Source organism: Zootermopsis nevadensis, unplaced genomic scaffold (genome assembly GCF_977971745.1).
Source record: "Zootermopsis nevadensis isolate Lab colony 2312 unplaced genomic scaffold, Znev_1.0 Znev_ptg000028l, whole genome shotgun sequence".
NCBI lineage: Eukaryota > Metazoa > Arthropoda > Insecta > Blattodea > Termopsidae > Zootermopsis > Zootermopsis nevadensis.
In genome coordinates, this window is record NW_028259160.1 from 22,361,896 (window position 1) to 22,386,378 (window position 24,483).

The 24,483-nt window shown below is 38.9% G+C and overlaps 2 protein-coding genes and 1 long non-coding RNA gene across 10 annotated transcripts in view; 2 read left to right on the plus strand and 1 right to left on the minus strand.

Annotated features, from left to right (window-relative positions):
- Positions 1–259: 259 nt before the first annotated feature.
- LOC110831693 (cyclin-dependent kinase 2) lies at positions 260–24,085 on the plus strand. 5 transcript variants are annotated; one of them, XM_087357277.1, is made up of 6 exons: positions 260–1,806; positions 12,123–12,318; positions 14,589–14,861; positions 15,675–15,878; positions 18,201–18,412; positions 23,946–24,085. In XM_087357277.1, the coding sequence occupies exons 1-5, from the start codon at positions 1,691–1,693 to the stop codon at positions 18,381–18,383; spliced, it is 972 nt and encodes a 323-aa protein (XP_087213403.1). In that variant the 5' UTR covers positions 260–1,690; the 3' UTR covers positions 18,384–18,412; positions 23,946–24,085. The 5 variants fall into 5 exon arrangements, with proteins under 5 accessions (XP_087213403.1, XP_021923663.1, XP_021923666.1 ...); XM_022067972.2 differs by lacking the exons at positions 260–1,806; positions 23,946–24,085 and adding exons at positions 8,694–8,849; positions 11,703–11,779 and having other exon boundaries at positions 18,201–20,998; XM_022067973.2 differs by lacking the exons at positions 260–1,806; positions 23,946–24,085 and adding exons at positions 8,694–8,849; positions 11,703–11,755 and having other exon boundaries at positions 18,201–20,998.
- LOC110831695 (uncharacterized) lies at positions 6,013–8,501 on the minus strand. Its single transcript, XR_002543665.2, has 2 exons — positions 8,365–8,501; positions 6,013–6,968 (listed from the first exon to the last, which is right to left on the minus strand). It is a non-coding gene; the product is annotated as an uncharacterized LOC110831695 (long non-coding RNA).
- Positions 24,034–24,483, plus strand: part of Fer2 (basic helix-loop-helix domain-containing Fer2) — a 28,307-nt gene continuing 27,857 nt past the window's right edge. For all 4 annotated transcript variants that reach the window (XM_087357279.1, XM_022067975.2, XM_022067976.2 and 1 more), the window contains exon 1: positions 24,034–24,157. The gene's annotated coding sequence lies outside the window, so the exon portion shown is untranslated. The remainder of the gene's footprint in view (positions 24,158–24,483) is intronic.

Consider the following 24,483-nt stretch of genomic DNA (forward strand, 5'->3'; position numbering starts at 1 on the left):
AATCTTGTCCGTCTAATCACAATAATTTCTTATCAGATATTAAAATATTACAATAATTAACATTTAAAATATTTAAAATATTAAATGATGTTCTTTATCGAATATTTTAAATATTTTAAATGTTAATTATTGTAATATTTTAATATTTAATAAGAATTTATTGTGATTAGACGGACAAGATTTAAATAATATATATTTATTATATCACAATATGTATATATATATATATATATATATATATATATATATATACCATTTCAATATTTCTGTATAAACGATGCGAGATCTTAGCCTCCACACCGACGTGGAGAAAAACGTATTCCGGGTCATCCAGGACAGTGAAGTCAAGGTTAAGATGACCTTTGAACCTGCCTAAGGAATGAAGGCCTGCAGAATTTTTTAATGGTGGGACCCCTTTCAAAATCCTATTAGAAAGACGAAGGAAAAAGAAATATTAATGCAGGTTTTGAAGATGGAATTTGGTTGCGAAATTTTACCCTCTTACAAGGAAAGGATTTGGGGATTTCACGGCTGGAATCATCGCTCTGATGATGTAGGCAGCAAGGACCTCGGTAAAATTCTAGCAGACTACGACGCTACAAGCCAGAAGACAGCCATCTTCAAACATGCACTTCTCTGCCATCTACAGATTAGCTACGAACTAAAGAGAATACGTAATAACTTCCCCAGCTAAGCGACTCTTTAAACTGTGGAGGAGAGGAAGTGTTCGTGGAATGAGGGAATGCCTTATTGTTCAATGCGAAAACATACAAATTATGTTTATCGCAAACTTTTAATCGTGATTCATCTTCATTTCACAAACACACATAAGTGAAAGCGTTTAGTGTTATAATAGTCATTGTCCCAAGCGCTTTACTTACGGAACGGAAATCATGGGGGCGATGTAAGTTGACAAGCACAGCCGACGAGTACAGACGCATTCTTTTTTTTTTTTTTAAAGAGAAAAGCTATTAATTCTGAAGGCCGCGAGGTTATTTGTAAATGAAAGAAAAGCGACACACAAGGAAAGGTAAGGTATCAACCCCGGAAAACAAGCGAAAGACCAGGCCTGAACATACAACTGTATTCGTGGATGATTTTGCTGGATGTGTCATAAAGAGAAATATCCGAGATTTTTACCTCCGTGAAAGAACACATTTCCCGTGCGGTAAAACGTCTTTATATTATATTATGAGACAAACGGGGAGAGCAAATGTCGAAGACAACAAAAAATGCTATTTGAAAGAGCTTACATTGATAATTGGACGTCGGGAGTGAAAATTTCTGTCCAGGCTTGGGGCTACAGACAGCAAAAGTCGTGAACCCCCAATCGACAGAAGTAGTAATGACCATGACTAGAAGTCTGATCTTACCGACACATCAGAAACTGACGTTTGCAGAATAAAACTATTGAAATGAGATAATGTTTTCAGAATGGATAGTAGCATTTTTTTTTTATTGGGGGTGTGTATTTCTCTCTCTGTCGTACGGTATGACGTATCCGACAACGCCGCATACCAGCCAGAGGTTTTCAGCTCGCGAACAGTCAGTAGATAACTACCAAGTTAAGCAAACACATTCAGAAGGCTGTGAAATATGAAGGCGGGAAAGCTGCGATGTGAGTTGTGTTGACTAGGTATATTATTCTGCTTTGTTTTCATGTGTAATTTATAATTTTATAACAGACATTATGGACAATTTCCTGAAAATTGAGAAAATAGGTGAAGGGACATATGGTGTTGTTTATAAAGCCAGAGATAAAGTGAGTGGGAATCTTGTAGCACTTAAGAAGATTCGGTTGGAAACGTAAGTTGGATAATCTTGAACACGTAATGTTAATATTAATCCGTTTTCACGTAATTGACGATGTACGTGTTGGACGAACGTCCGTTTATCATACTACAATATACGTACATCACCTCGTGATGCATGGCTAAAAATTTTGATTGTATCTAATTGACAATGAAATGCATGTGCAGTGTGTTCCAATGGTCTGGTCATAACAGGAATTTGATGTATTGTATGTATCAGTTTTTGAGCTGTAAGAAATACAAATCTGTATGCTTAGTTCAAGTACCCATGCTAGTGTTTGCACCCATGAGTCTATTTGTAGAGTTTAGAATTTATTCAGCCTTTTTGAATTATTAGGCTAAGTAAAGAGTGGATGTATTTCTTAGTTGGAGTTACATATGGATACTGTGAGGTTTCAGACATTTTTATGAAACTGCCTTGGACTTGATTACAGAAAATATCATACCTTCATTTACATTGCATTTGCAAGAGACTGTTGACTTCTTGGATATATTTACAAATATTTGCCTTGGTTATTGAAGCTTATAGTATAACTAATATGATACAGTACAGTGTGCAGTTGTATGCTAATTCAGTGGGTTTGGGGAAACCGGAACTTTTAGTTTGTTAATTATTTTGCATAATGTAATCTTTATGTTTCTGCTATCAGCTAATTGTATGATTTTATTTTGTTATAAGGTTAGATTTGGAGCAGCTTCCATCTAACACAATGAGTCTTGTGCCATATTGCAGTATCATAATAATAGTGCGTGTTTATGTGGTAAAGATGTTGGTTATCAATATTCCCTTAGGTGTTCCTTTCTTTTGGTTTGTGGTTTATTTAATGATGCTATCAGTAGTTCAGACTGTGTGTTGAATGAATTGGAAATTATGTGGAAGGAAGCACTTGGGGAGGCTATTTTAAAGTTTAGTCCACTGCAGATTCATCAGTACGCAGATACTTCGAATCTGAAGCCTTTTGAATGGCACTTTGGTCTCAAGACACTAAAAGCCACGTACTGACCGCAACTTTATCTGTGAAGTTTGCGGTTAATATTTCATCGTATTCTTTCATTGATGTTGTGTATATGTGAAGACGCACTTTCCATTTGTAGTATTGTTTTTCGCAGATGATGAATTGAAATGGCCCGCTTGTAATTTAGTAAACACTTTGTTCGTGACCTTTTCTGTGGAGCCGAAGACAGGGCTGAAAATAGAAAGGGAACATGGGTTATAAAAAGAAAACCAAGCCCAATATCATCTCAGTCGTCCTGACTGGAGAAAAAGCCCATGAAACACTAAGTGATGAGTGTGTACTGCTGCCTCTGGTGTTGTTTTGTGTTCATTTCTTCCTTGCAAAACCGTTCTTTTTCAGACAGCCTTGAGTTTCGGTCCTGTGGCCTACCTTGTTCACTCTGGCTGTGATCCAGACTGAAGAACCAGATAATTCCCACCACTTGCTTTCAGTTTAAACCTGGTCATCATAGTGTGTGTAAATTTTTGTTTTGGTTTGAAGCCACAGGAGCATCTTGCATGTGGTCATTACATTATCGCTGCTGTGATCTATTTAACTTAGAATGGATCACCATTACAGCTCTGTCTAAAAGATCAGTAAATTTCCCTTCGAAGAGGTTTGTATTTTTCACTTGTTTCTTTAAAAACAGTTTTTCCATCATTTTATTTTTGAGCGAAGTTAAGAAATGTTGTCTTGTATAAGAAGATAAATGTTTATAAAATGTTTTAACATTTGTTTTTATAAAGATCATACTTGGAAATAAAATTGTATATTCCAGCTTTCAGAAATTTTGGGCTAGTTCATGGTAGAAAGTATTATTTGACAAAATATTTGATCAATTTTAAAGGGTGCTGACGATGGTGTGTTACATTCGGGATCACTAAATTCTTGGACTATTGTTTTTTTAAAAAGAACACTCTTTCGGAAGCTGCGTCTGTTTCCGTCCTCAGGTTAAACAGTTGGGAGGGGCATCTACTCAGTTGGGTCTCATAGAAAGACCTAACCTCAGTCACCCTTTCTATCGGATCCAACTGAGTAGGTGCCCCTCCCAACTGTTTAACCCGAGGACAGAAACAGACGCAGCTTCCGAAAGAGTGTTCTTTTTAAAAACACAGACAATGGGCATAGTCCAAGAATTTAGTGATCCCAGAAGATTAAATGTTTTAAGAAAGGCTTCGGAAGGTGTCTCCAAAGACATCTTCCTCATTTCCTTTGCCTGGTTCAAAGAGAACAACTGTTTTTTACCCAGCCACAGCGGTTATCCAATCCAAATAAACTGGACTGCCCAACTTTGTGACACTAAGAGAAAGATCCATGAAGTGTGTCTATAATTGGAATGGTTTTTATGAGTTTGTGAGGTTAGGAGTAACACCATGTGGGGCACATCTATTGATATTAAAGAAAATACTACAAAGCTTATATGAGAAGTTACAGAATGTTGTCTACAGAGCTGTTTGAAGTTAAAATTGTAGCCCTGAATGGATATCAGTGTATTGAGACCGAAGTAGCGTTCAAAAGGTGTCAGATATGATTTGTGGATAGAGACGTGATTCTCCTCAGTCCCTTCTGACAAATGTCAGGATGTTACCTTTAAACGGTAGGTCACAACCATTTTTTCACCATCCTTTCCAGTTTGTCGTACATATTTAATCATCCTTTATCTCATTTGTTCCAAATAGAAAAAATCGTAGCGATTGAAAGTTAAAATGTAATCTGAAGAATCGTAAATGAAATGCCAATTTTTGAGACATGGGGGTGGGGGGGTGGAATTAAAAATAATGGGAAATAGTTTATGTCTGATCAGATAATAAATGTCGTAAATGAAATAAGCCATCTAGAATGAAAATGGCATAAGATGAACCAAATGGTAAAAGGAAACTAGTCCTTATAGCTATTGACGAGTGTTTAACAAGAACACCTGATACGAGGGCGTACCCGTTAGAGAATGTATACAAGATTGTGTGTGAGCTGAGATTAATGTATGGATCAGAAATATTGGGACTGGACGAGGGGTCGACGGAAATTCATGGGAGACCCTAGTAAAAAATTCTTGGGGATACCTGGCTTTGCAGTGAACGGGGTTGCTGGGAAGAGATAGTAGGAGGGGCAAGATATTGTGTCTTGCTGTGAAATATTGGCAAATAATTCTGCAGATGGACAATGAAGAACGAGTAAGGGCGTGCTTTGAATGGGAGATAAACAATTTAGAATTTGATAGCTGGCAAAGAAATTGAGTGATCAGTTTAGAAATACTGTTATGGAATGTGTAAAAAAAAGTTAAATGTGCAGTGTACAGAATGACAGAATCTGTTTGTAGAGAAGAGGTAAATAATTTTTTTTTAGCAATATGAAAAAGGAATGGGCTAGAGAAAAATTCATAATTTGTTGTACATGGAACGAGAAGTGGGCTACATTGGTTTAAGACTTGTATCAGGAAGTTGAGAGGGACGAAGAAAGGATTTGAGAAAGGAATATGTCCGCTAGTTGGCATGGTTGAAGATGCTATACATATATTATTAAAATTTTTTGAAATAAAGTGGAGGGAACAATTTTTGAGCAGGAAATGATTTATAAATAATGAAGGGATTGTGTACAAGAAAATAATAAATTGTATAAATATTATAGAATTAGAAATACGTGACTTCACGTATATAAAATGAGGTGCAAATGGGAGATTAAAGTCAAGAATTTATATTATGAATTGGGGATGGGGCAGTAGAAATATAGTCATAAGATAGAACATGTATAATAGGAAATAGCACTAGTAGAGATAAATATATTAAAGCTATGGGTTGCGAAAACCCCGTGTTATGTGATGTTATTAGATAACTCACAAACTATCCAGTAATAGTGTGCTGAAATGTGTTTACTGTATGCATTTTTAAAAATTGATCTTGTCTATATATGTTACATAATATTTATTATGAGATACTGTCACTGGGTGGGGCATGTAGCCTGCATGTGAGAGAAGAGGAATGCTTATGTGGTAGGTGGGAGGATGATATTAAAATGGATATTACAGAAATAGGATCAGGTGGTATGGACTGGATTCATCTGGCTCTGGATAGGGACCAGTGGTGGGCTCTTGGGAACATGGAAATGAACCTTCAGGTTCCATAAAATGTTGGGAACTTCTTGAGTGGGTGAGCGACTGTTGGATTCTGAGGAAGGACTCGGCTCCATGGGGTAAATAAGATACTGTGACAGTTGTTTGCACCTGAATAAATTATTAGGTGATTTTATTTAATCATAATGAGTCTGAAGATTCGTACATTTCTACTGGCATATTTGGTTCATTGTGCTTTGTTTTTGGGGGCAGGCAGTATGCTTCTTGCGCAGTAAAGTTTTTAGAGCGTTTAGCCTGACTTGATGGGAGGGGTGTCCGAATTTTCTGCCCGAGTCTGCGCTTGAGAAACATACTGTATAATGAAACAGCTTTGCTTTTTCTAAATTTTATTTCTATTTAGGTGTTACATAAGATGGCGAGTCATTCCCATTTTTAATGACCCTCGTATCATATTATGAACTCTTATTCTGTCTCAACACATAATCGTATAATTCTTGTGTCATACATTTTATCCATAGATTCATAGATTGGAAGAGAGTTTTTGTAGTGTCATGTTGATGGTGCAAATGTAACAGTGTCCTTTTTCAGTAAATAGGTGGATATAAAATAAACACATTTTTCTTTTATATTTCTCATTGACTCTCTGTTAAGGTGACTGAATTTTCAATTGCCCAGCATGTATGATTTTCCCTCCATTAAACCTCATATCTTGGAAGTGTGAATAATAAATAATACAATATATATATTTATTTATTTAGATAACACTGGTATGCAAGGTTTTTTTTAAAAAAAATCTCCATTCACAGTGTGAAGATTTTCTGTCTTATCAGTTTTCTCTTATCCTTACTAAGACAGTAAAAGTCTTTGTATGTACTGGTAATATACTTAAGGAAGTGCCTGTTAATGGTAGAATATCTTAACACAAGGTTGGGTTTACGTAGCATTTCTTTGTCTTGCCGCAAAGGTATCAAAGCTGTACTAACATCGGATTCTTTCCATCTGCATGGAAGAAGGCTACATTTCCTAAGTACCAACAATTGTTCAGAGCCTGAGAACCAATCATCTAGGTGTTTGACTTTCCATACTCAGATTTGCCTGTAACAAGTGTCACAAGATTTTGGAAATCTCATATGATCAGCTGTTATGTGTTCTTTGCGCAAAATGAAAATATAGGCCTGACTGTGGCTGTCTGTCCGCATGATTCAACTCAAGAATGATGGACAAATTTTGATAAAATATTTGGAACTGACATTATGACACTGGAGGCTACCCTAAACCTGTTTTAATTTCCTATAATAGTACAGATGAAAAATCTTTGAGGTGGGAGTGCCATTACGTTGACAGTCCATCTACACACAAAAAAAAATTAAATATAGTTTCAGTGTTTATTAAGAATCCACTACATTGATGAAAGACTCTTGGGCTCTGCAGAGGATATGGTGTATTCACCATTCAGCTACCTGACGCGGCTTGTAGCCTGAGAGTCTTTCATCAACTTCAGTTGCCATGAAAGCTTCATTTTATAAATCCACTACATGTTTCAACCTCAACTCAACATCTTCCTGTGGTTCTCTTCAAGTGTTTGAAACTAACAGATATTACTGCTAATTTGCATACATATTTTCTGTAGAAGATTGCTGTCTTCTGGGTTGTTGCAACGTATAGTATGATAGATTTCATCATGTAATGGACTGTGTCTTAAGCATCGTACCAATTTTAGTAGAGTGGACCTTGTGGATGTAGTTACTTGTGGAAAGCTGCAGTTGATCTGAAGGGGTTGGCTGAAGTTGAGGAGTAGATCTGGTTGGATGATAGAGCGAGGGATGGTTAGGATGGTGGATGGAGAGTATAGTTTTTAGGTATTATTGGAGTTTATCAGGATTTGAAAAATAGGTTGTAGCGGTTCATTGCATCTTCCAAGGTGCTATATGAGTGACAATTTTGTAGAATATGTTGGGAAAATCCTGTGTTAGGGTTATTAGCTTTTGTATGCCTGATTTGTTTCTTGAACCTAGGTGCTAACACCACTTAATGTGGGGTCTTACAATGATGTTTCATAATAGATGATAGGCAGCTAATAGTACGTCTGCTAGCCAAGAAATAACCTATGGAACCTGATGTTACATGTTGAATATTAGGTCCCCAGAGTTTACAAACATTTACAAATGCATGGAGATGACGTTATTCAACTGCAAGAGAAATGACATTGAAGACTATTCAATTTATACTCTCTCTGAAATACACTGCAGTGTAGTCAATTGCAGGTTATGGAATGCTTTCATTGTATGAGCTGTTGTTTGACATGGACTTGTATCTGTTAAATGAAGTGCCTAGTGAAAGTTTTGTATGAAATTTATTATTCCTGCTAAACAACTAATAGCATTCACGTTTACACACTGCTTTGAGCGTCAACAGCGTAATTTTTTGAGGTTATACTCATGTAATCTTATGAAAAATTACTGTACTGTAATGCTAACATTTATTTTCGTACCTCTTGTGAAAATTGTATTGACGACTTAATTGACAAACTCAGCACAAATCATCTTAGAAGTGTAAAAATTAACTCAAAATCTTGTGTGCTGTGATCACCGCCTTCTAGATGTAACGTCTGTAGGCTTTGAATGTTTGATGTTTTGTGACAGAAGTGGGGTGGGGGGAGGAAGCTTGTAGCTTTGTAAAATGTCATTTCTTGGGTGTTGCTTGGCGTCTGCTATACAATTATGTGCAAAATATCTGCATATTTAAAGAATTTCCCGCATTTTGTGAATGTGAAGATGTTTTATCATCGTTTTCGCATAAAGGTGAACTATGCTCGGTTGACGAGTTACTTTACCAGCTGTCATCTTAACATCATGGCTGGATTAGGCCTTTAACAACAGCGAAACTAGGAAAAGTACCCCGTAATACGGGGTACTTTTCCTTGTGAGGCATAAAATGGAAACGGAATTCATCAGGCACTCCAAGAAGTGCTGTCTGGTAAGAACTAATTTTTCGTTTTACGTATGAAGTGTAATAATTATTATTGCATGGAATTTGTTGAATACAATAACCAAGAAGTTTGATGCATAGGAACGCCCCACAAACAGTACGACTGTCTTCTAAATGAGTGGTATGGTTTAATGTGCAGAATTTATTATATCTGCAGAATGTGACATCGGAATTTCAACTTTTACATAAATTCAAATGTTAAATAAAGTCTACCAATTTAATACATAAAACTGTACCTTTGAAATCGATTATGAGGGGATGGCAAGGACTGTATTGCAAAGAAAATGTGTGTAATAGCATGGGTGTGCTGAGCATGTTTCATTGATGGATAAACTGTGTGCATAATACCAATTGGAACATGTAGGAAGAGGCAGCCAAAGGTATTGTGGTTGAATATTAAATAAAACATATAATACAAACAGATCCTGGGGAAATGTGAAGTTTTCTAGAGAGAATTTGATATTCCTCCGAATGTGAAATTAAAACAGTCGTGTTTAACCAATTTCCAAATGTAAGTCCCTTCTATTTCCAGAAATCTGACTGGTGGTAACTGCTTTTTCGATCGAAAGCAGGAGTTTTGTAATTTTTTATGCCCCCCCCCCCCCCCCTGCTCAGTTAGTCTCACAGGCTTCAATGCCTCCCCCCAAACTTATTTACTTTATAGTGACCTATCCAGTTATTGTATAGCTTAACAATACAAAATACAAAAACAAATTTTAAAAGCATATTGTGCGAGGCTATTTGTGTGTAAATATTTTAAACATTTGCCATGTTTATGAGATGGATGTGCCTGCATCTTGAACGTAGAAGATTTAATTTCGGTTCAATATCTGATAATACCATTCTCAGACTGTTCTCAACATTGCAAGGCTTGTATGATACTACGACATAACGTATGTTAACATAAGAATACTGATTAACAAAGATAAGATCTAATTGCAAATTCTGCCACAAGCGATTGGTTGTTTTTGACAGTTAACCAGAAGTCACACGTATCTTTATTCAGAAATACCAATTGAAAAGTCCTGTCATTAGACAGTTCCCCTTCTTGAGGAAGTAGCGAGAGGTGTTTTGTTTGCTCTGATGGTGCATTGAAGGGATTTCTTATCCAGTTGTGTTTCTTATATTCCAATCAGTTGGAAGATATTTCTCAAACCGAGTTACCGAAGTAGTTAGATAACTGAGGATAATGCTTTTAATGACTGCCAAGCGTATTTAATTTCATTAAATGAAATCATTTCTCCATGGAAATATTTCATTGTTTCCAGTCACTACTTTTGTTTTCAAATTGAAATTTTCGTGACGAACACACAAAAAAAAACTAGGATGCAGTTACAGAACAACTATAAAAAGTAAAACTGTCCTGCTACATGCCATAAAAGCTTTTTTTTTGGGGGGGGGGGGGAAGCTCGTACTCATTCTTAAACTTGGTCCTAGACGGGGGTGAGTGGTCATTTTCATGCCCCGGCCACACTCACCCCTGGAACATTGGACATGAGGCTGGGTGGGCTCCCAAGAGCCAGTATGGACGCAGAGTTATATAACAGGTGCGCGCGTTAACCATTATACAGCAAAGGGCAATTTAAGACACCGTGGGACTGCTGGTTGGATGTAACCCCAGGATTAGTGCTTTAGCACTACGGTGATGTAACACACGGCCGGCCGGTCTGCATATAAGATGTGATGCGTGGTTAGTAAGGTCAAATATCTTGACCCCGATATTATTTAAGAGATGTATAAAGATGTGTCTTTTCAAGCTACGTGTGGATGTATTAATAGAATATTAAAAACATAATCTTGAAAATGCGCACGACTTAATGCTTCATGTTGTCAAGACTCTGCCGCAGTTGCCGTATGAAAGTAGAACATGAGTCAACAGGAAGAGAGTTTTGACTAGAATACAAGCAACAGAAATGAGGTTTTTAAGAGAACTTGAGGTATATCCAATCTAAAACTTCTTGACGATGGTGAAGAGTCAATTGAATAAAAATTTACTTGGATATTATCCATCGTCTAGTAAATATAAAACGTAAAACGACGTTTCGGAGATGGGACTCTGTATCCGTCTTCAGGTTCCTACTCAGTTGGGCCCACTAGATAGAGCTAATCCCTAATCCCCAACTGTGTAGGAACCTGAAGACGGAGATAGAGTCCCATCTCTGAAACGTCGTTTTACGTTTTATATTTACTAGACGATGGATAATATCCAAGTAAATTTTTATTCAAGAACTTGAGGTGTTAAATGAGGTAAACTGAGAACTGAAGAAAGTTTATTAAAAGTGTCTCAGGTAATGAAACATCTTAAAATATAAGTGGTTATGGTGAAAGGAAGGAGGAATGTTGGTAGACCAAGGAAAAGATGGATTGATGAAGCTGGAACATGCTACAAGTCTAATCAATAAAGGGCAAAGTTGGTTATTACTTTGCATGAGGTAACGGAACCCTTAATTAATTTTTTTTAGTATAAATTTGAGCAAGGTGAGGATATTTAGGAAGGTCATTTAATACATATTGTTCTGTTGCATTCTTTTATTTAACTGCATAGGTTGTATGATATTGGTAGAATGACGATGAATTGCGAAGGATGTGTTGACGTTGTGGCTGACTTATTTGCCACGAAAACCACGGCGTAAATTCCAAATTCAGATTTAGATTCTCCGAGTTATGAAGCGGGAGTATCTAACCACTTTGGTAAAGCATTTGGTTATGTTTTGAAATGCTGATAATAGGCCAAATTCTGGGACCGATGACGGTTACAGCGCATGTGAGCCCCTAAGTTGCACTGAGGCATGGGTACTTCATGATTAACCTGTACAAATGATTTCACCCTCTGCCTTGCAGGTAGCTTCTCTGGGCCTGAGATGAGAAGAATTGTCTTCAGCCATAATCGTGATGTACGGTTCAGTGATAAATAAAAGGTTGTCACGTAGAATAATAAATGTGTGATTTCTTGCTTACTTGTCGAGAGCTGGCGTACAACAATTGTAATGTTGTATGAATTTCTAATTTTATAACTGGTGCTGCATGTTGCTATACAACTAACTATTGGACTGCATGTGTCGCTACACTAACCTGCCCTGAGTGGAGCTGACTCGTGCGGTTGCCACGTTGTGTCCGAGATGCGTAGCACCACATGATTCAGCTTAGTTCATGGTGGCCTTAACATCTGCTACAGCAACTAACACAGGTTTGTACAGTATACGCTTTATTAACACATTTTCACGAGGCTGCCTCGCAGTCATTAATGTTTTGTTATCGCAGGGAGACCGAGGGCGTCCCATCGACGGCCATACGAGAGATCTCGCTGCTGAAAGAGCTTGATCACCCAAATGTCGTTAGACTGCTCGATGTTGTTCAAGCGGGAAAGAAGCTGTACCTCGTCTTTGAGTTTCTCATGCAAGACTTGAAGAAGTACTTGGATTCACAGCCAGAAATGTTGCCACAGTCACTTGTAAAGGTGAGACACGTAGTACTACACTGAAGATGGAGACAGATGCCTTGGAAATTTTTGTAATTTCAAGACTACCCAGTGTCATAACCCCAGCAGACTGCAATCCATATTTTTATGGTCATGAAACCTCAGATCCCTTTGTACTTAACCTTTTCGTATGTCACGAACAAGGGCAGTGCTGCTGCATGAGGTCGCAGGAAGTTGACATGAATTACCCTTTCATAATTACAAAATACAAAATTCATGCCATTTCTATGTATTATTCTTTCTCATCTGTTAACTGGTAGCTTGAAATTTATTATCTTTGACCCGGTTACTGTACAAACCAGCAACCCAACCCAGCATCGTGAAGAAATTGGGGAGCTACAATGAGTAGCGTAATCCGGTCAGGAAAACTAGCAATGGCTGGGGGTTCGTTGTGCTGACCACACGTCACCCTATATCTGGTTGGATGATCGTTCACCTCTGCTTAGGCATGTGAACGTGAGGCCAGCAGCCAGCTAGTCGGCTTTTGGTGAGAAGGGGTAGTAGGAGGGAGAAATTGGGTGATTGGGTACACTTGAACTCTAACACGTCCAAGAATATTTACTGGAGGCTTAAATTTAGGGCAAGCTGTGAAGCAGTGAATGACTGTGATTAAAGTAGTCATTTTAAAGATGACTTTTTTTGCATTGAAATATATCTTTCCATGTCTAACTCTACATGTAAATAAAAGTAAAATTGCCCCTAATGAATGACTAAGCATCCCACCATGCAGACGTATCAGGGAGTAGAGATGTAGAAAGAATCAAAGATAAGGTTGTGTCTGCTTTAACCTCATACAGATTTTTTCTTTATATGTACACTAAATGGTCGCCCTTGGCAGACTAGTGGTTAGCGTGTTCGCCACTGGACCCAATGTTCACGGGTTCAAGCCAGGCCGAGGTCGATGGAATTTTAAGGGTGATAAAAATTCATAGCACGACTTCCTTCGGAGGGGAAGTAAAGCCTGCGGTCCCATGTCGTAGATTTACGAGCATGAACGAGATGTTTCGTAAGCAAAATTCAGTGGTCATTTCTCAGCCAAGTCTCTCCTGATTCTCTACTAGATGGCTCTGGTAGTCAAATCAGGATTGAGTAGAAATTGTGCAGAGGAAGTGGGCTGGTCACTCGCTACTCATAAAAGACAAAGAAACCTCCCACATGGGAGGAGGCCAAGGTTTGGCTTCGGTCTGGTGTGCCGTAGAGTCAGTCAGAGTGAGTCATGCACACGAAATGTAATATTTTTCTAAACTGCTAAGATATTAGCCCTTTCTAGCAATATTTATAATGTTGGTCGTGGCATCTGTACGTCCATATGTGTGCCCTAATTTTAGTATATGTTGGACTCATACAGAGGAGTTCCCGTTAAATATTGCTCGTATGTGCTGTTTATATCCGATTTGTATTGTAGAGCCTTTTTAGCCTTGAAGTAAAGTGGACATTGTTTACAGTGAAGCTCATAATGGTATTCAATGTATGGAAGGCTATTTTTATGATTGTGTCTGTGAATAATTTTTGTTATATGTTTAACCTCTTCTGTTGTGGTGTAAATATGGCCATTTTTTTTCCTATGATGGTTTATCATTTGTGCTTTGTGTTGGTCGTGTGTCGCTTGCAAATGGCTCTCATATTTGTTCTTATATTTTTCTTTGTGTCGTGTTAATTTTATTGCAGCTATTGTTATGTACTTTCTGTTGGATAATTTGTAGTTCTTTAGTTTCATCTATGTTATAGATCCTCAGTTACACGAATAATTCAATCTAACTATTTTATATTCCGTATACATGATTTTTATATAAGTTTTGCTTATTTGCGAACTGTTGCAGATTTCTTGAAGTTTAAGTGTTTGGTGTTAGGAGAAAGTTTCAGAAATTATATATGGTTTTCTGATCCAATAATTTTCATGTTGAACAAAATGTCATGTGACCCATATTAAAATATTTATTTATGGTTATAGTTCAGTGCATTTTGATTGGATTAATAACAAGAATATTGCTGGGAGTAGACGAAAACCCGTGCAGGGCGCGGGTTCATGGCAACCGACCCAATTGACAAAGATGGGTGCTGTCATCTACTGGGGACTCTGTGAAACTTTGAGATTTTCTCTCGTAGATGACGATTAGCGTGTCTGTCTTTTCATAAAGGATTTTATTCATGAATAAAGTTGCAAAGTTAATTTGTATAAACCTTGTATTCAAACTATCAAAGTGTGAGAGTGTGATGAGTGTTCAAAGTTGGGAATTGTGTGTTCGTAGAGCTACCTGTACCAGCTTTTGAAAGGCATAGCGTACTGCCACGTGCACCGCGTGCTGCACAGGGATCTGAAGCCGCAGAACCTGCTGATTGATAGGAGAGGTTATATCAAACTGGCAGACTTCGGGCTGGCACGTGCATTCGGTATGCCTGTACGCACGTACACTCATGAAGTTGTGACTCTTTGGTATCGCGCACCTGAAATCCTGTTGGGCAGCAAATTCTACTCAACGTCTGTTGATGTCTGGAGCCTCGGTTGCGTCTTTGCAGAAATGGTAAGTTTGTTGTTAGTGTTTCCTGTCTGTCGTCCCATTTCTCTGGCATATGGGATCGCTTTTGTACTATGCCAGTGTTGAGCTTCTGTGTGGATTTGTAGGTAGATATCGCCATTATGGAAGAACATACTATATCGATCTTTAGGTCTGAAGACTGAGGAAACGTTGGTGTCTGTGTACGTACCCCCATGGCATCGCGCTTGCGAAAAATACATTCTTGCACTTCGATTATGTGAATTCAAGAGTCAGTTGTCTAGGCAACCACATTGCAGACACTTTGTGGAACTGCATCAAATCGTGGATGTTAAAGTGATCTGAACCATAACTGATGTGCAACATGGCAGCCACTTTGTCCACTGTGACATGAAAGTTTTCCGTGACGACATGTTCACCGTCCGAAATCGCCTGCGGTGTCGCGACTCTGTGGGTCCTGTCCGATTGAGGAGCATCTGGCTCACCGTACACACTTTTTTTTAAACTTTTTACTTCGTTTGTACACCTGCTACAGCGATAAGCACGTGTTAAAATTCTGCAATTCAGTGCGACAGTGGATTTTGATGGGTTTCGCACCGTTGCTAACCAAGATACTGATGACAACGCTATTTCTCTTTCATGCGTGATTCATGCAGCCTGCATTGCCAGATCTATCGCACACAATATGTGCCTCTAACCGTTGCTGATGACTTAACTGTGATGATATGTTTCAATTTTTTCTTTCTTTTGGAGTTTTAATTTGACTCGCCTTTGTGTGTATGAAACATGAACTTATACATGTCTTGGTTTTATTTCTGCACAAAGAATTTGGTATTACAGCTGACTCGACGAGCGCTGTTTCCGGGAGACTCGGAGATTGACCAGCTATTCAGGATTTTTCGCACGCTGGGCACACCAGATGAAAGCGTGTGGCCCGGAGTGTCTAACCTCCGTGACTACAAGAAGATCTTCCCTCACTGGGAGACCCAGGATGTGTCTGAAGTTGTGCCCATGCTAGATGTTCCAGGCAAGGATCTCTTTCTGGTGAGAGAACTTTATATTACTCTTTTGTTTTTGAGCGTATTTGCTGGTCTGATGGTGTAGAGTTCAAACTCGGGATGATTGATTGTGAAATTCTTCTCTTGCTAAATGCAACACTGATGGTGGAAACCGGTGCCATTATTTTAACCCAGAAACGAAATGTCACGCCATGGAATGGCATCAAATGACATCTCCAAAACAAAAGAAGGCCAGAATAGAACCCTCAGTCAGCAGATCTGTAAGAACTGTGAGGCCGATGATGTATTACAGGAACCCATGCGTAGTCGGTGGTAAGGAGCTGGAGTGCGGCACTGACGTGTGTGAATCATTCTGAAGATTTTGTAGAAAAATGGTAGGACACGTCCTGGTATTATTGACATTGTTTTATTGTAATCATAATTATGAGCCCAAATGACTATTACAGGTACACATGTAGGAGGGAGGGATAGACCATGAAGCGAGACAGATAACCCAATCCGTTTTTACTATTGGTTGTGAAATTATCACATGTAGGCTGTAGAAGTAGTGGCAGATCTTGGTCCCTGTTGCCCTTGCAATCTTCCCATCATCTGACGCTTGCATTTGTGTTGCCATTGGACATAATTTTTGGTTTACGGTAGATACGCTCGTGAATTTTGATACGTCGTTCTTAGATCGGCTTTGATGGAAGTTAACAGTGGTCATGTTTCCCTAAATCCGAATTTCCCCGTAAGACCGTATCTTGTGAAATGCAGTTTTACTAACTGCATTGTTTTTCAGGAATGTAACACTTGTCATTAATGAGGGATTGCTGTATTATTAACAGTTATCTTGACAATAAATCATATTCCAAAAAAATCATCTTGTTGGTTTTTTTTGCATACTTGGATACAGTGATTAGAAGTGGTCAGGACGGCGAAACAGACGTACCTTCAGAAATTCATTCAGGGCTACTCGCTCTTCCAGAACAGCGACTGTTATTGATTGCTCTGAAATCTTGACCACATTTATGAGGATAACGTATAGTCTCCGCAACCCAAATATCTCTGTGAAAGTGAGTCTTATTGTTGGGCGTACGACAGTTTCATATTTTATACTCATTAATAGGTAATTGAACTAGTAGTTGTCTCGTAAGTTTATCTCTGTACAGTTTTCCTTCTAAAAATGTTCTCATTCTCGAGTGTCTAGGCCTTTGCCTCATTTTTTCTGCAAAGCCGTTGCAGCGTAAGCAACGCGGTATCCCATTTGTTTCGAAACATTCGAGAAATGGCATCTGTGAACTGTGTGGGTACGATATTTCTGTACTAGATGTCCTGGTCTGGACGTCGTGGGAGTAACAGAATTTGCCTTGGAGCTGCTGTCATGTCAGAAATAGATTGTCTCATCATGTCACGGAGGCCAAGAAGGGCGACGATATATAATTGGATGCGTTTCGTGCAACACCGGCGACATTTTATCGTTTATTTATCCTCGTTATTTTTAAGGAGAGGTAAACCGATGGACTGTCGAGACGTCATCAAAAGAATTGAGACTCATTTTGAATGTCAGGAATATTGGCCACTGCTTTCATTCATGAACTCAATTTGTTCGGCTCAGTGTAGGATCCGTTGGGTGGCTCTTGTGTACGTTCGTGCTCCATAAAAGATTGGGAATTTTCTAACAATCTGTGTGATTCAGCTTCTCAAAAAGGGACTTCTGTATGGAGTTAGAGGCAGACCACTGATGGTCGTGTTCCACTAATCAGACTGATTCTCTTTTTCATTTTTAACTTGCTATTTTTATTTGAAGATATCGTATTGTATCTATATGTGTTTCGTGATTAATTTCGAGGTAGTTCTTTGTCCCCCATTCGTAAAAACCCGTGGAAGTATTGGGTATGAAATTTTGTGTGATGATAGATTGCAGACATTCTTCCTCATAGATGATTGTCTTTTGGGTTGTTGTGCCGTGTAGTCTGCTAGAAGTTTACCGACATTTCAGAGGTCCTTGCTATCACCCTGATGATGGACAAAATAATGCCTAGGCCTTTACATTAAAACTCGTGTTACGGAAGGTCACTATACTTAAATAGATGCGTTTAGCGTAGCAGCTTAGTGTCGAACCTGCCGTTGTTCGTGCGTGAACTTGAGGGGCGTCATTTGTTCTTCTGTCTGGGTGCGAGTCACTGCTGGCCTCTGCTTATGCACGAGGTCATAATATTCTTTGTCATCTTACTACCTTGATGTATTAAGTTTTTATTCAGTGAGAGGAAATGTTTTGCTCATGTCTAAGCTTGGCTGCGGGGAAGAGGGTAATTATATTTGAAAGTTTGTACATAGTTGAATACTTTGTGTCTTATTGTTTCAGAAACTTCTGACTTACGACCCCAACAAGCGACTGTCTGCAATGGAAGCGATGAGTCACAAGTACTTCCACGATGTGGAACTGCAGCCCCCACCACTTCCTTCTCCGAGCACGCCCCGAGCCGAAGTTTCTTCTCGTTCTTCCTCCCACGAACAAGTGTTACAGCACAGATCGAACAAGTCGTAGCCGGCATCAAGGAGGCTTCTGAGTGAGATGTGGGTTTTGTGTAGCTGATTTTATTCATACAAAAATTAATATTGCTGTATCTTCACAGATTGAAGTGACATTGCAGATGAAGCTGGTTGTGGCAGTAACGTTTAGGCTTATAGACGAACGTTGGCCACCATTACTTAATAAGATCTAACTCGTGTTATGTAAAATGTGATACTTCTTTTAGCTCTTCTGGTTTACTGCATTTTACCAGGTTAGGTTGGTCACTACCTGAAATACACCAGCCAGCCACTTTGGAATAATAATGCATGTTTTTTAAAGTAGGTTAACTTAATGCGCGTCAGATTTTCTTCGCGGTTTTAATGCCAATCTTTCACGTGGTCCGTGATCTTGTGAAAAAAATTGTAAGTTCACTGTAATGCTCAAAAATATGAAGTGTCATAAAATTCTCTCGATTAGTCAATTGAGGTAATACTTTGGGATGACGTTTGTCAACCGTCGGGTACCGACATCTATCTAGAAATAAATTAACTACAGTATTTGAAGTTGGGCGTGGCGCAAAAGTAAATTTTCCATACTTCTCGATTCTGAAGGTTTCTGACGATGGTTTAATGCAATCTTTACTGTTGGGTTTTTTGGACTTTGTCCATCGTCTGATGCGGTAAAGTTACGCAACGTTCATCGGTCCAGCAATCGAGGTTAGCTTATTCTGATGGACCCCACGGAGTAGGTACCCCCTCCTTTACTACACCCGAGGACGAGGACAGAACCAATTCTTGAAATGTTGTCTATTTTGTGACGTTAGACAGTGGGCAAGGTCGAAAAATCCAGCGGTCCGGATTCTCTGACATCGTGTAATAATCACGGAAGCAGGAAAAATGCCTTACTGTATCAGTTTGTTGAGATTCTTCATAATTTTTGGTTGAAAACTCTAATTGTTTCTCTTTGCCTTTCTAGTACTCTGTGTTATTTTATTCCTTGTCGCATTTTGCTACTCTTTGCTGGTTTCCATCGCGGTAGTCTTGTCGAAAAGCCCCCGTACTGACTGTTTGTGGGCGTTCTTTTCTGTTTTGTTTAGGTTAGGTTAGGTTTGGTGAAACTGTGGTATGTTGCAAAAAATGTCTTTCCGAATATGGGTTCGTACACGCGTCGCTTTCTTAACGTATGTGTGCAGAATAAAGTGCCGTGCAAGTCTGCCACTTAACTTTAATATTTTGTTGTTGGCAGGTATGTTAGAATGTCTTACACGGTTTGACTTAATTTTGGTAGTGTTTAAACTTTTGTCCGTGGTGAGGGTTGTAGTATGTGGATTGAAGATGGCTGTCTTCTGGGTTATAGTGCCAAGTAGCGTGTCGGAAGTTTGCCGACGTTTCAGAGGTCCTCGCTGCCCCCTACGCCAATGCAGCCGGTAAACTTCTGAAAGTCTACGCAGTGCAACAACCCAGAAGACAGCCATCTAAGGTTTTGTTCGCTCTGAAACATATACTTGACTCTTCTTTGCCTGGACTCTTTCTTGGTGCTCTTTATCTTATCTTCCTTTTCCTTCAGTATTCCCCCTCCCCCTCCCCCTTGTTTTTGTCCATTACTGTTCTCTCAGCTTGTGGTAATGAATGAATTTTTACAATACTTCCTATACCTGTTTGCCCTGCTGAAGTAGGCATCTGTAACAGGAACAAAGTCACCATCGGCTTTAATCCATCAATTAAATGGTAGAAGCATGCGACTAATATGTTCTAGTGTGGAAGGTGGGGTAATAGAATGATCTCTGCGGAAGTAAAGAACAGAGGATGTAGTTGCGACATTAGTGCCTGGTCGTCTTCACTGGGCATGCTGTGATGTATACAATACAGGGCAACGTGATAAACAGATCAGAATTCATAGATTCTGATTCTTAAATGGGCTAAGGTTTTTGTTGTAGGATCGAGAAAAAGTTCTGGTTTCATCCATTTAGGCAGAAAATTAAGGCCTGGTGTAATAAACACTCAATTTGGTTGAAAGCAAGGAACTACCATAACTGTTCATTATCTTTCTGCAATTACAACCTTTTGAAATCAGCGTCTTTTCTATTTATTATATTCACTCACACAGTCTACAGCGCAGGAATTCTTTGAAAAGTTGATTGTTATTCAGCTTTTCAAAAAAAAAAAACCCACTTTCTACGTGGAACCCGAAGGTTCATCATTGTGCTTACAACAGCCCTCCACCAGGCTATCCTGAGCCAGCTGCATCCAGTTCACTCTGTCGATTCCTCTCTCCCTTTCGTCCGTCTTAACGTTGCCCTCCCACCTACGCCTAGGTCTTCCGAGCAGTCTCCTCCCTTCAGGCCTCCCAACCAGTACCCTGTAAACACTCCTCCCCTCCCCCGTGCCGCATGTTCCGCCCACCTCGACCTCCTTGATTTAATCTCGCTAACAGGTGAGGAGTACAGGCCCCGATGATCATCTGTTTGTGATATTACTTTTAGTAACTTGTGTTGGACAGCTGGTAGTCCTGTTTCATCCATATTAGCCTTTAAGGGCTGAAAAGGGGCCATATATGTACTTGACATGTACGTGCAAGTGGTCGAAAGGGAGACTCTGTCCCTTTAGATCATTACGTTATTAAAAGGTTTATACCATTGGGAAATGAAATGCTTTTGTGTTTTATGTGGTTTTATGGGTTTCTCAGATTATGAAAAAACTTATCTGTAATAGAATCATCCACTTTAAGGGGCGTGCTTGGTTAGAAAAATTACAAAATTATTAAAATATTAATAGTTCTCTCCTAGCAGCCTTTCCTTCTTTGTTCTACAACAAAATTCCAAAATCAGAAGTTTTTGAAAACACTTTTTAAAAGCATTCGCTTGTCTCATCGCCCCTTTTGTTAAATCCACGCGTTGTTCCATCAAGTCAAAAAATAACCACAAACTCAGATATAAAATTGACGTTTTCAAATTGTGGAGTTGTGTTTGTTTGATTATGGAATAGATGAACCGATATTCTACAAACTTGATACGATTACTCCGTGAGAACATTGGGAGATATCAGGAAGGTAAAAACTGTGAAAAATTGTCCTGATTTCGAGACCTGCGAGGGCGGTCGCTGTAGCTTGGTAACAAAGTCACCGAGATTGAAGTTGCTTGTTTTGGCGAGGAATTTATAGCATAAAATGCCACAACCCTATAAATCTGTCCTAGGCTCTAACCCCGGTGAAGATCTGTCTAGGTCGGAAACTAAGCGAGATAAAAGATCGAAGCAGAGAATATAGTGTTTTTTTATGTAATAGGTCAACTACTGATCTAATTTTTTTGTATTTGTCAAATACTAGAAAAAATGTGAGTCAATGTGTCAGCTATTCATACAGACTTCAAGAAAGCCTGTAATTCACTTAGAAGGGAAGTATTGAATAATATTCTCATTGAGTTAGGTTCACCCATGAAACTAGTTAGGCTTATTAAAATATCTTTAAACTGAACTTATATTAAAGTCCCTATAAGTAAACATTAGTCTGATACGTTTCCAATTCAAAATGGTCTAAAATTAGGAGATGCTTTATCGTCATTGCTTTTTAATTTTTCTTTAGAATACGTCGTTAGGAAGGTCCAAGACCACCAGATGGCATAAAGATAGCTAATGGATTTTTTTTTGAAAATGTGGCAAATTCAGATATTTGGGAGTGACAGTAACAAGTCAAAATTTGATTTAGTAGGAAATTAAATGCACATTTAATTCGGGTAATGCTTGCTACCGTTCAGTTCAGAAACTTTTGTGTTTTCGTCTGCTGTCTAAAAACGTTCAGATTAAAAGAAACAAAAACTATAATTTTTCCTGTAATTTTGTATGGGTGTGAAACATGGTTTCTGTCACTAAGGGAGGAACGTAGACTGAGGGTGTTTGAGGAGAATATTTGGACCCAATAGAGATGAAGTACTGAGAGGCTGGATAAATTTGAATAATGAGGAGATTCATAAATTGTACTCGTCACAAAATATAATTAGACTGATCAAGTCTAGGAGGATGAGATGGGCAGGGCATATAGCCCGCATGGGAGAGAAGAGGAATGCATACGGGGTTTTTGTGGGCAAACCAGAAGGAAAGAGACCACTGGGAAGACCGAGATGTAAGTGGGAGGATAATATTAAAATCGGTCTTTGAAAAACGGGATATGGTGGTATGGACTGGATTCATCTGGCTCAAGATAGGGACCAAGTGGCGTGCCCTTGCGAAACAGGACCAAGTAGATGCTGGATATATGGCCCCACGATTACGCGTAGTTGCAAAAATTACGTAACTACAATGTTGGGAAGAAATGTACCCACGGACTTCCGTTTTTAGTAAGAACATGGGCTGAGTAATGGTATTTCATAGTGGTGTGTTCTTGCGATGCTAGATGGCAGGTCTGTGTCTCTTAGTACCAGCGCTCTCCGTTAGATGGCACTGCAGTGTAAAATAAGTTGGCGAGGTAGATTGATAGTTTGAATGCAATTTGTGACAAGTTATTACGTCACAATTGAAATTCGGGCAATGTTTAGGCTGTGTATCATTTTACTGCATTTTACTCAAACCTTCTTTTAATCGCGAATTTTAGTTTCTTTTTGAAGCTGCATCCTCCAATGAAACAATAAACTGTCGGCTCGTAGTACACTTTCTCGATGAGACCAAAGCATCTTTCCAACTTGCAAGAAGAATTTAAGTGTTAAAAACCGAAATAATTTGAACTATAACGAAAGAATTGTTACAAAATCCCTAACTAAGAACAAATTCCTGGCGCGGAGACGACGTACCAGGCACTGATCTTAGTTCAGCTCAGCTGTATCGTAAGGAACAATTTATTTGATAAATGTCTCTGTATACATGAATCTACGGCTTCAAAACTAATTATTCTGGGTCACCATTACAATTAATAACCTTAACGTAGGGCAACATTTATCTGGCCTCACATAATATTAATAAATTACTTTGCTGAAGCGTTGTACATACAGAGTTCTCCTTTTTCGTCTTGAATCGATTTGACCACTTTTAGAATTACGTTGTCATCAGTGTTTGGGGATATCACTTGTTTGTAGTTTTCAGGTGGAAACCGCGCAATTTGTACAAGACAAGAGTAAAGTGGCATCTTTTCCCCCCTTCCAGATGTCGCAACCTCAGTATTGCCCAGTTTCGATTTATCGAAACATTTCGATTTATCGTAACATTTCGATTTATCGAAACATTTCGATTTATCGAAACATTTCGATTTATCGTAACATTTCGATTTATCGAAACATTTCGATTTATCGTAACATTTAGATTTATCGAAACATTTCGATTGTTTTCGAGGTGTTTTGTACAAGCCTGGCGATTTTCATGTCAGCTGCCTGTCGCGACAAATTCCAATAGCGTTGCAAGAACGCATTGTTAAAGTCATGAAAACGTAAATACTTTATCAGATAATACAAAAATCCAAGTCGTTAATGAAGGAAATCGCAGAGAGAAAATGGCTCGAAAGGCGTTCTCTTAAATACCAAATTTATGTGGCAAATTTTTCAAAAAAAAAAATCGCCAGGATCAAATCTAAAACAGAAAACTTTAAAACACCTTCTCGCTTCTACCTTCATAGGTGAGACATTTCACGACGAACAGTTGGGAGTGAATGTTCCCATCTTTCGACCCCAGCGGACGAGGTCAATTTTGGGTGTGGCACGTAGAATGAGCGACCTGAGGCCACGTGGCTGGTCCTTGTACCGTCTAGAACCGAAGATTACGTTACAGCTACTCGGACTATCATCTGCCTATTCCTGCCTCAATCCTTCTACTAGCTCTGCCAATCAGGTAATAACGAATTTCGACTTACGATTCTCATTTATTATTTTGACTTTAATTTATCACCATATTAAAAATCCATGGACCTCGGCCGGGTTTGAACCGCAAGCACTCTAAGCACTAGTCCACCGAGGGCGGCAGATTTCAACTGTGTTAGTGCGAAATGTTTCCACCAGGGACAGAACTTGCTGTTCGGTCGTTCCCGACAATGATCGGAGATGTTCGCTAAGTGTTACGACGTAACCTAACCTAAATTTACTTTCTAAATCCACCGACATTTCCCTCAGTAATTTATTCCTTACTTTCTTATCGTTTGCCTGCGAAACTTGAGTGGA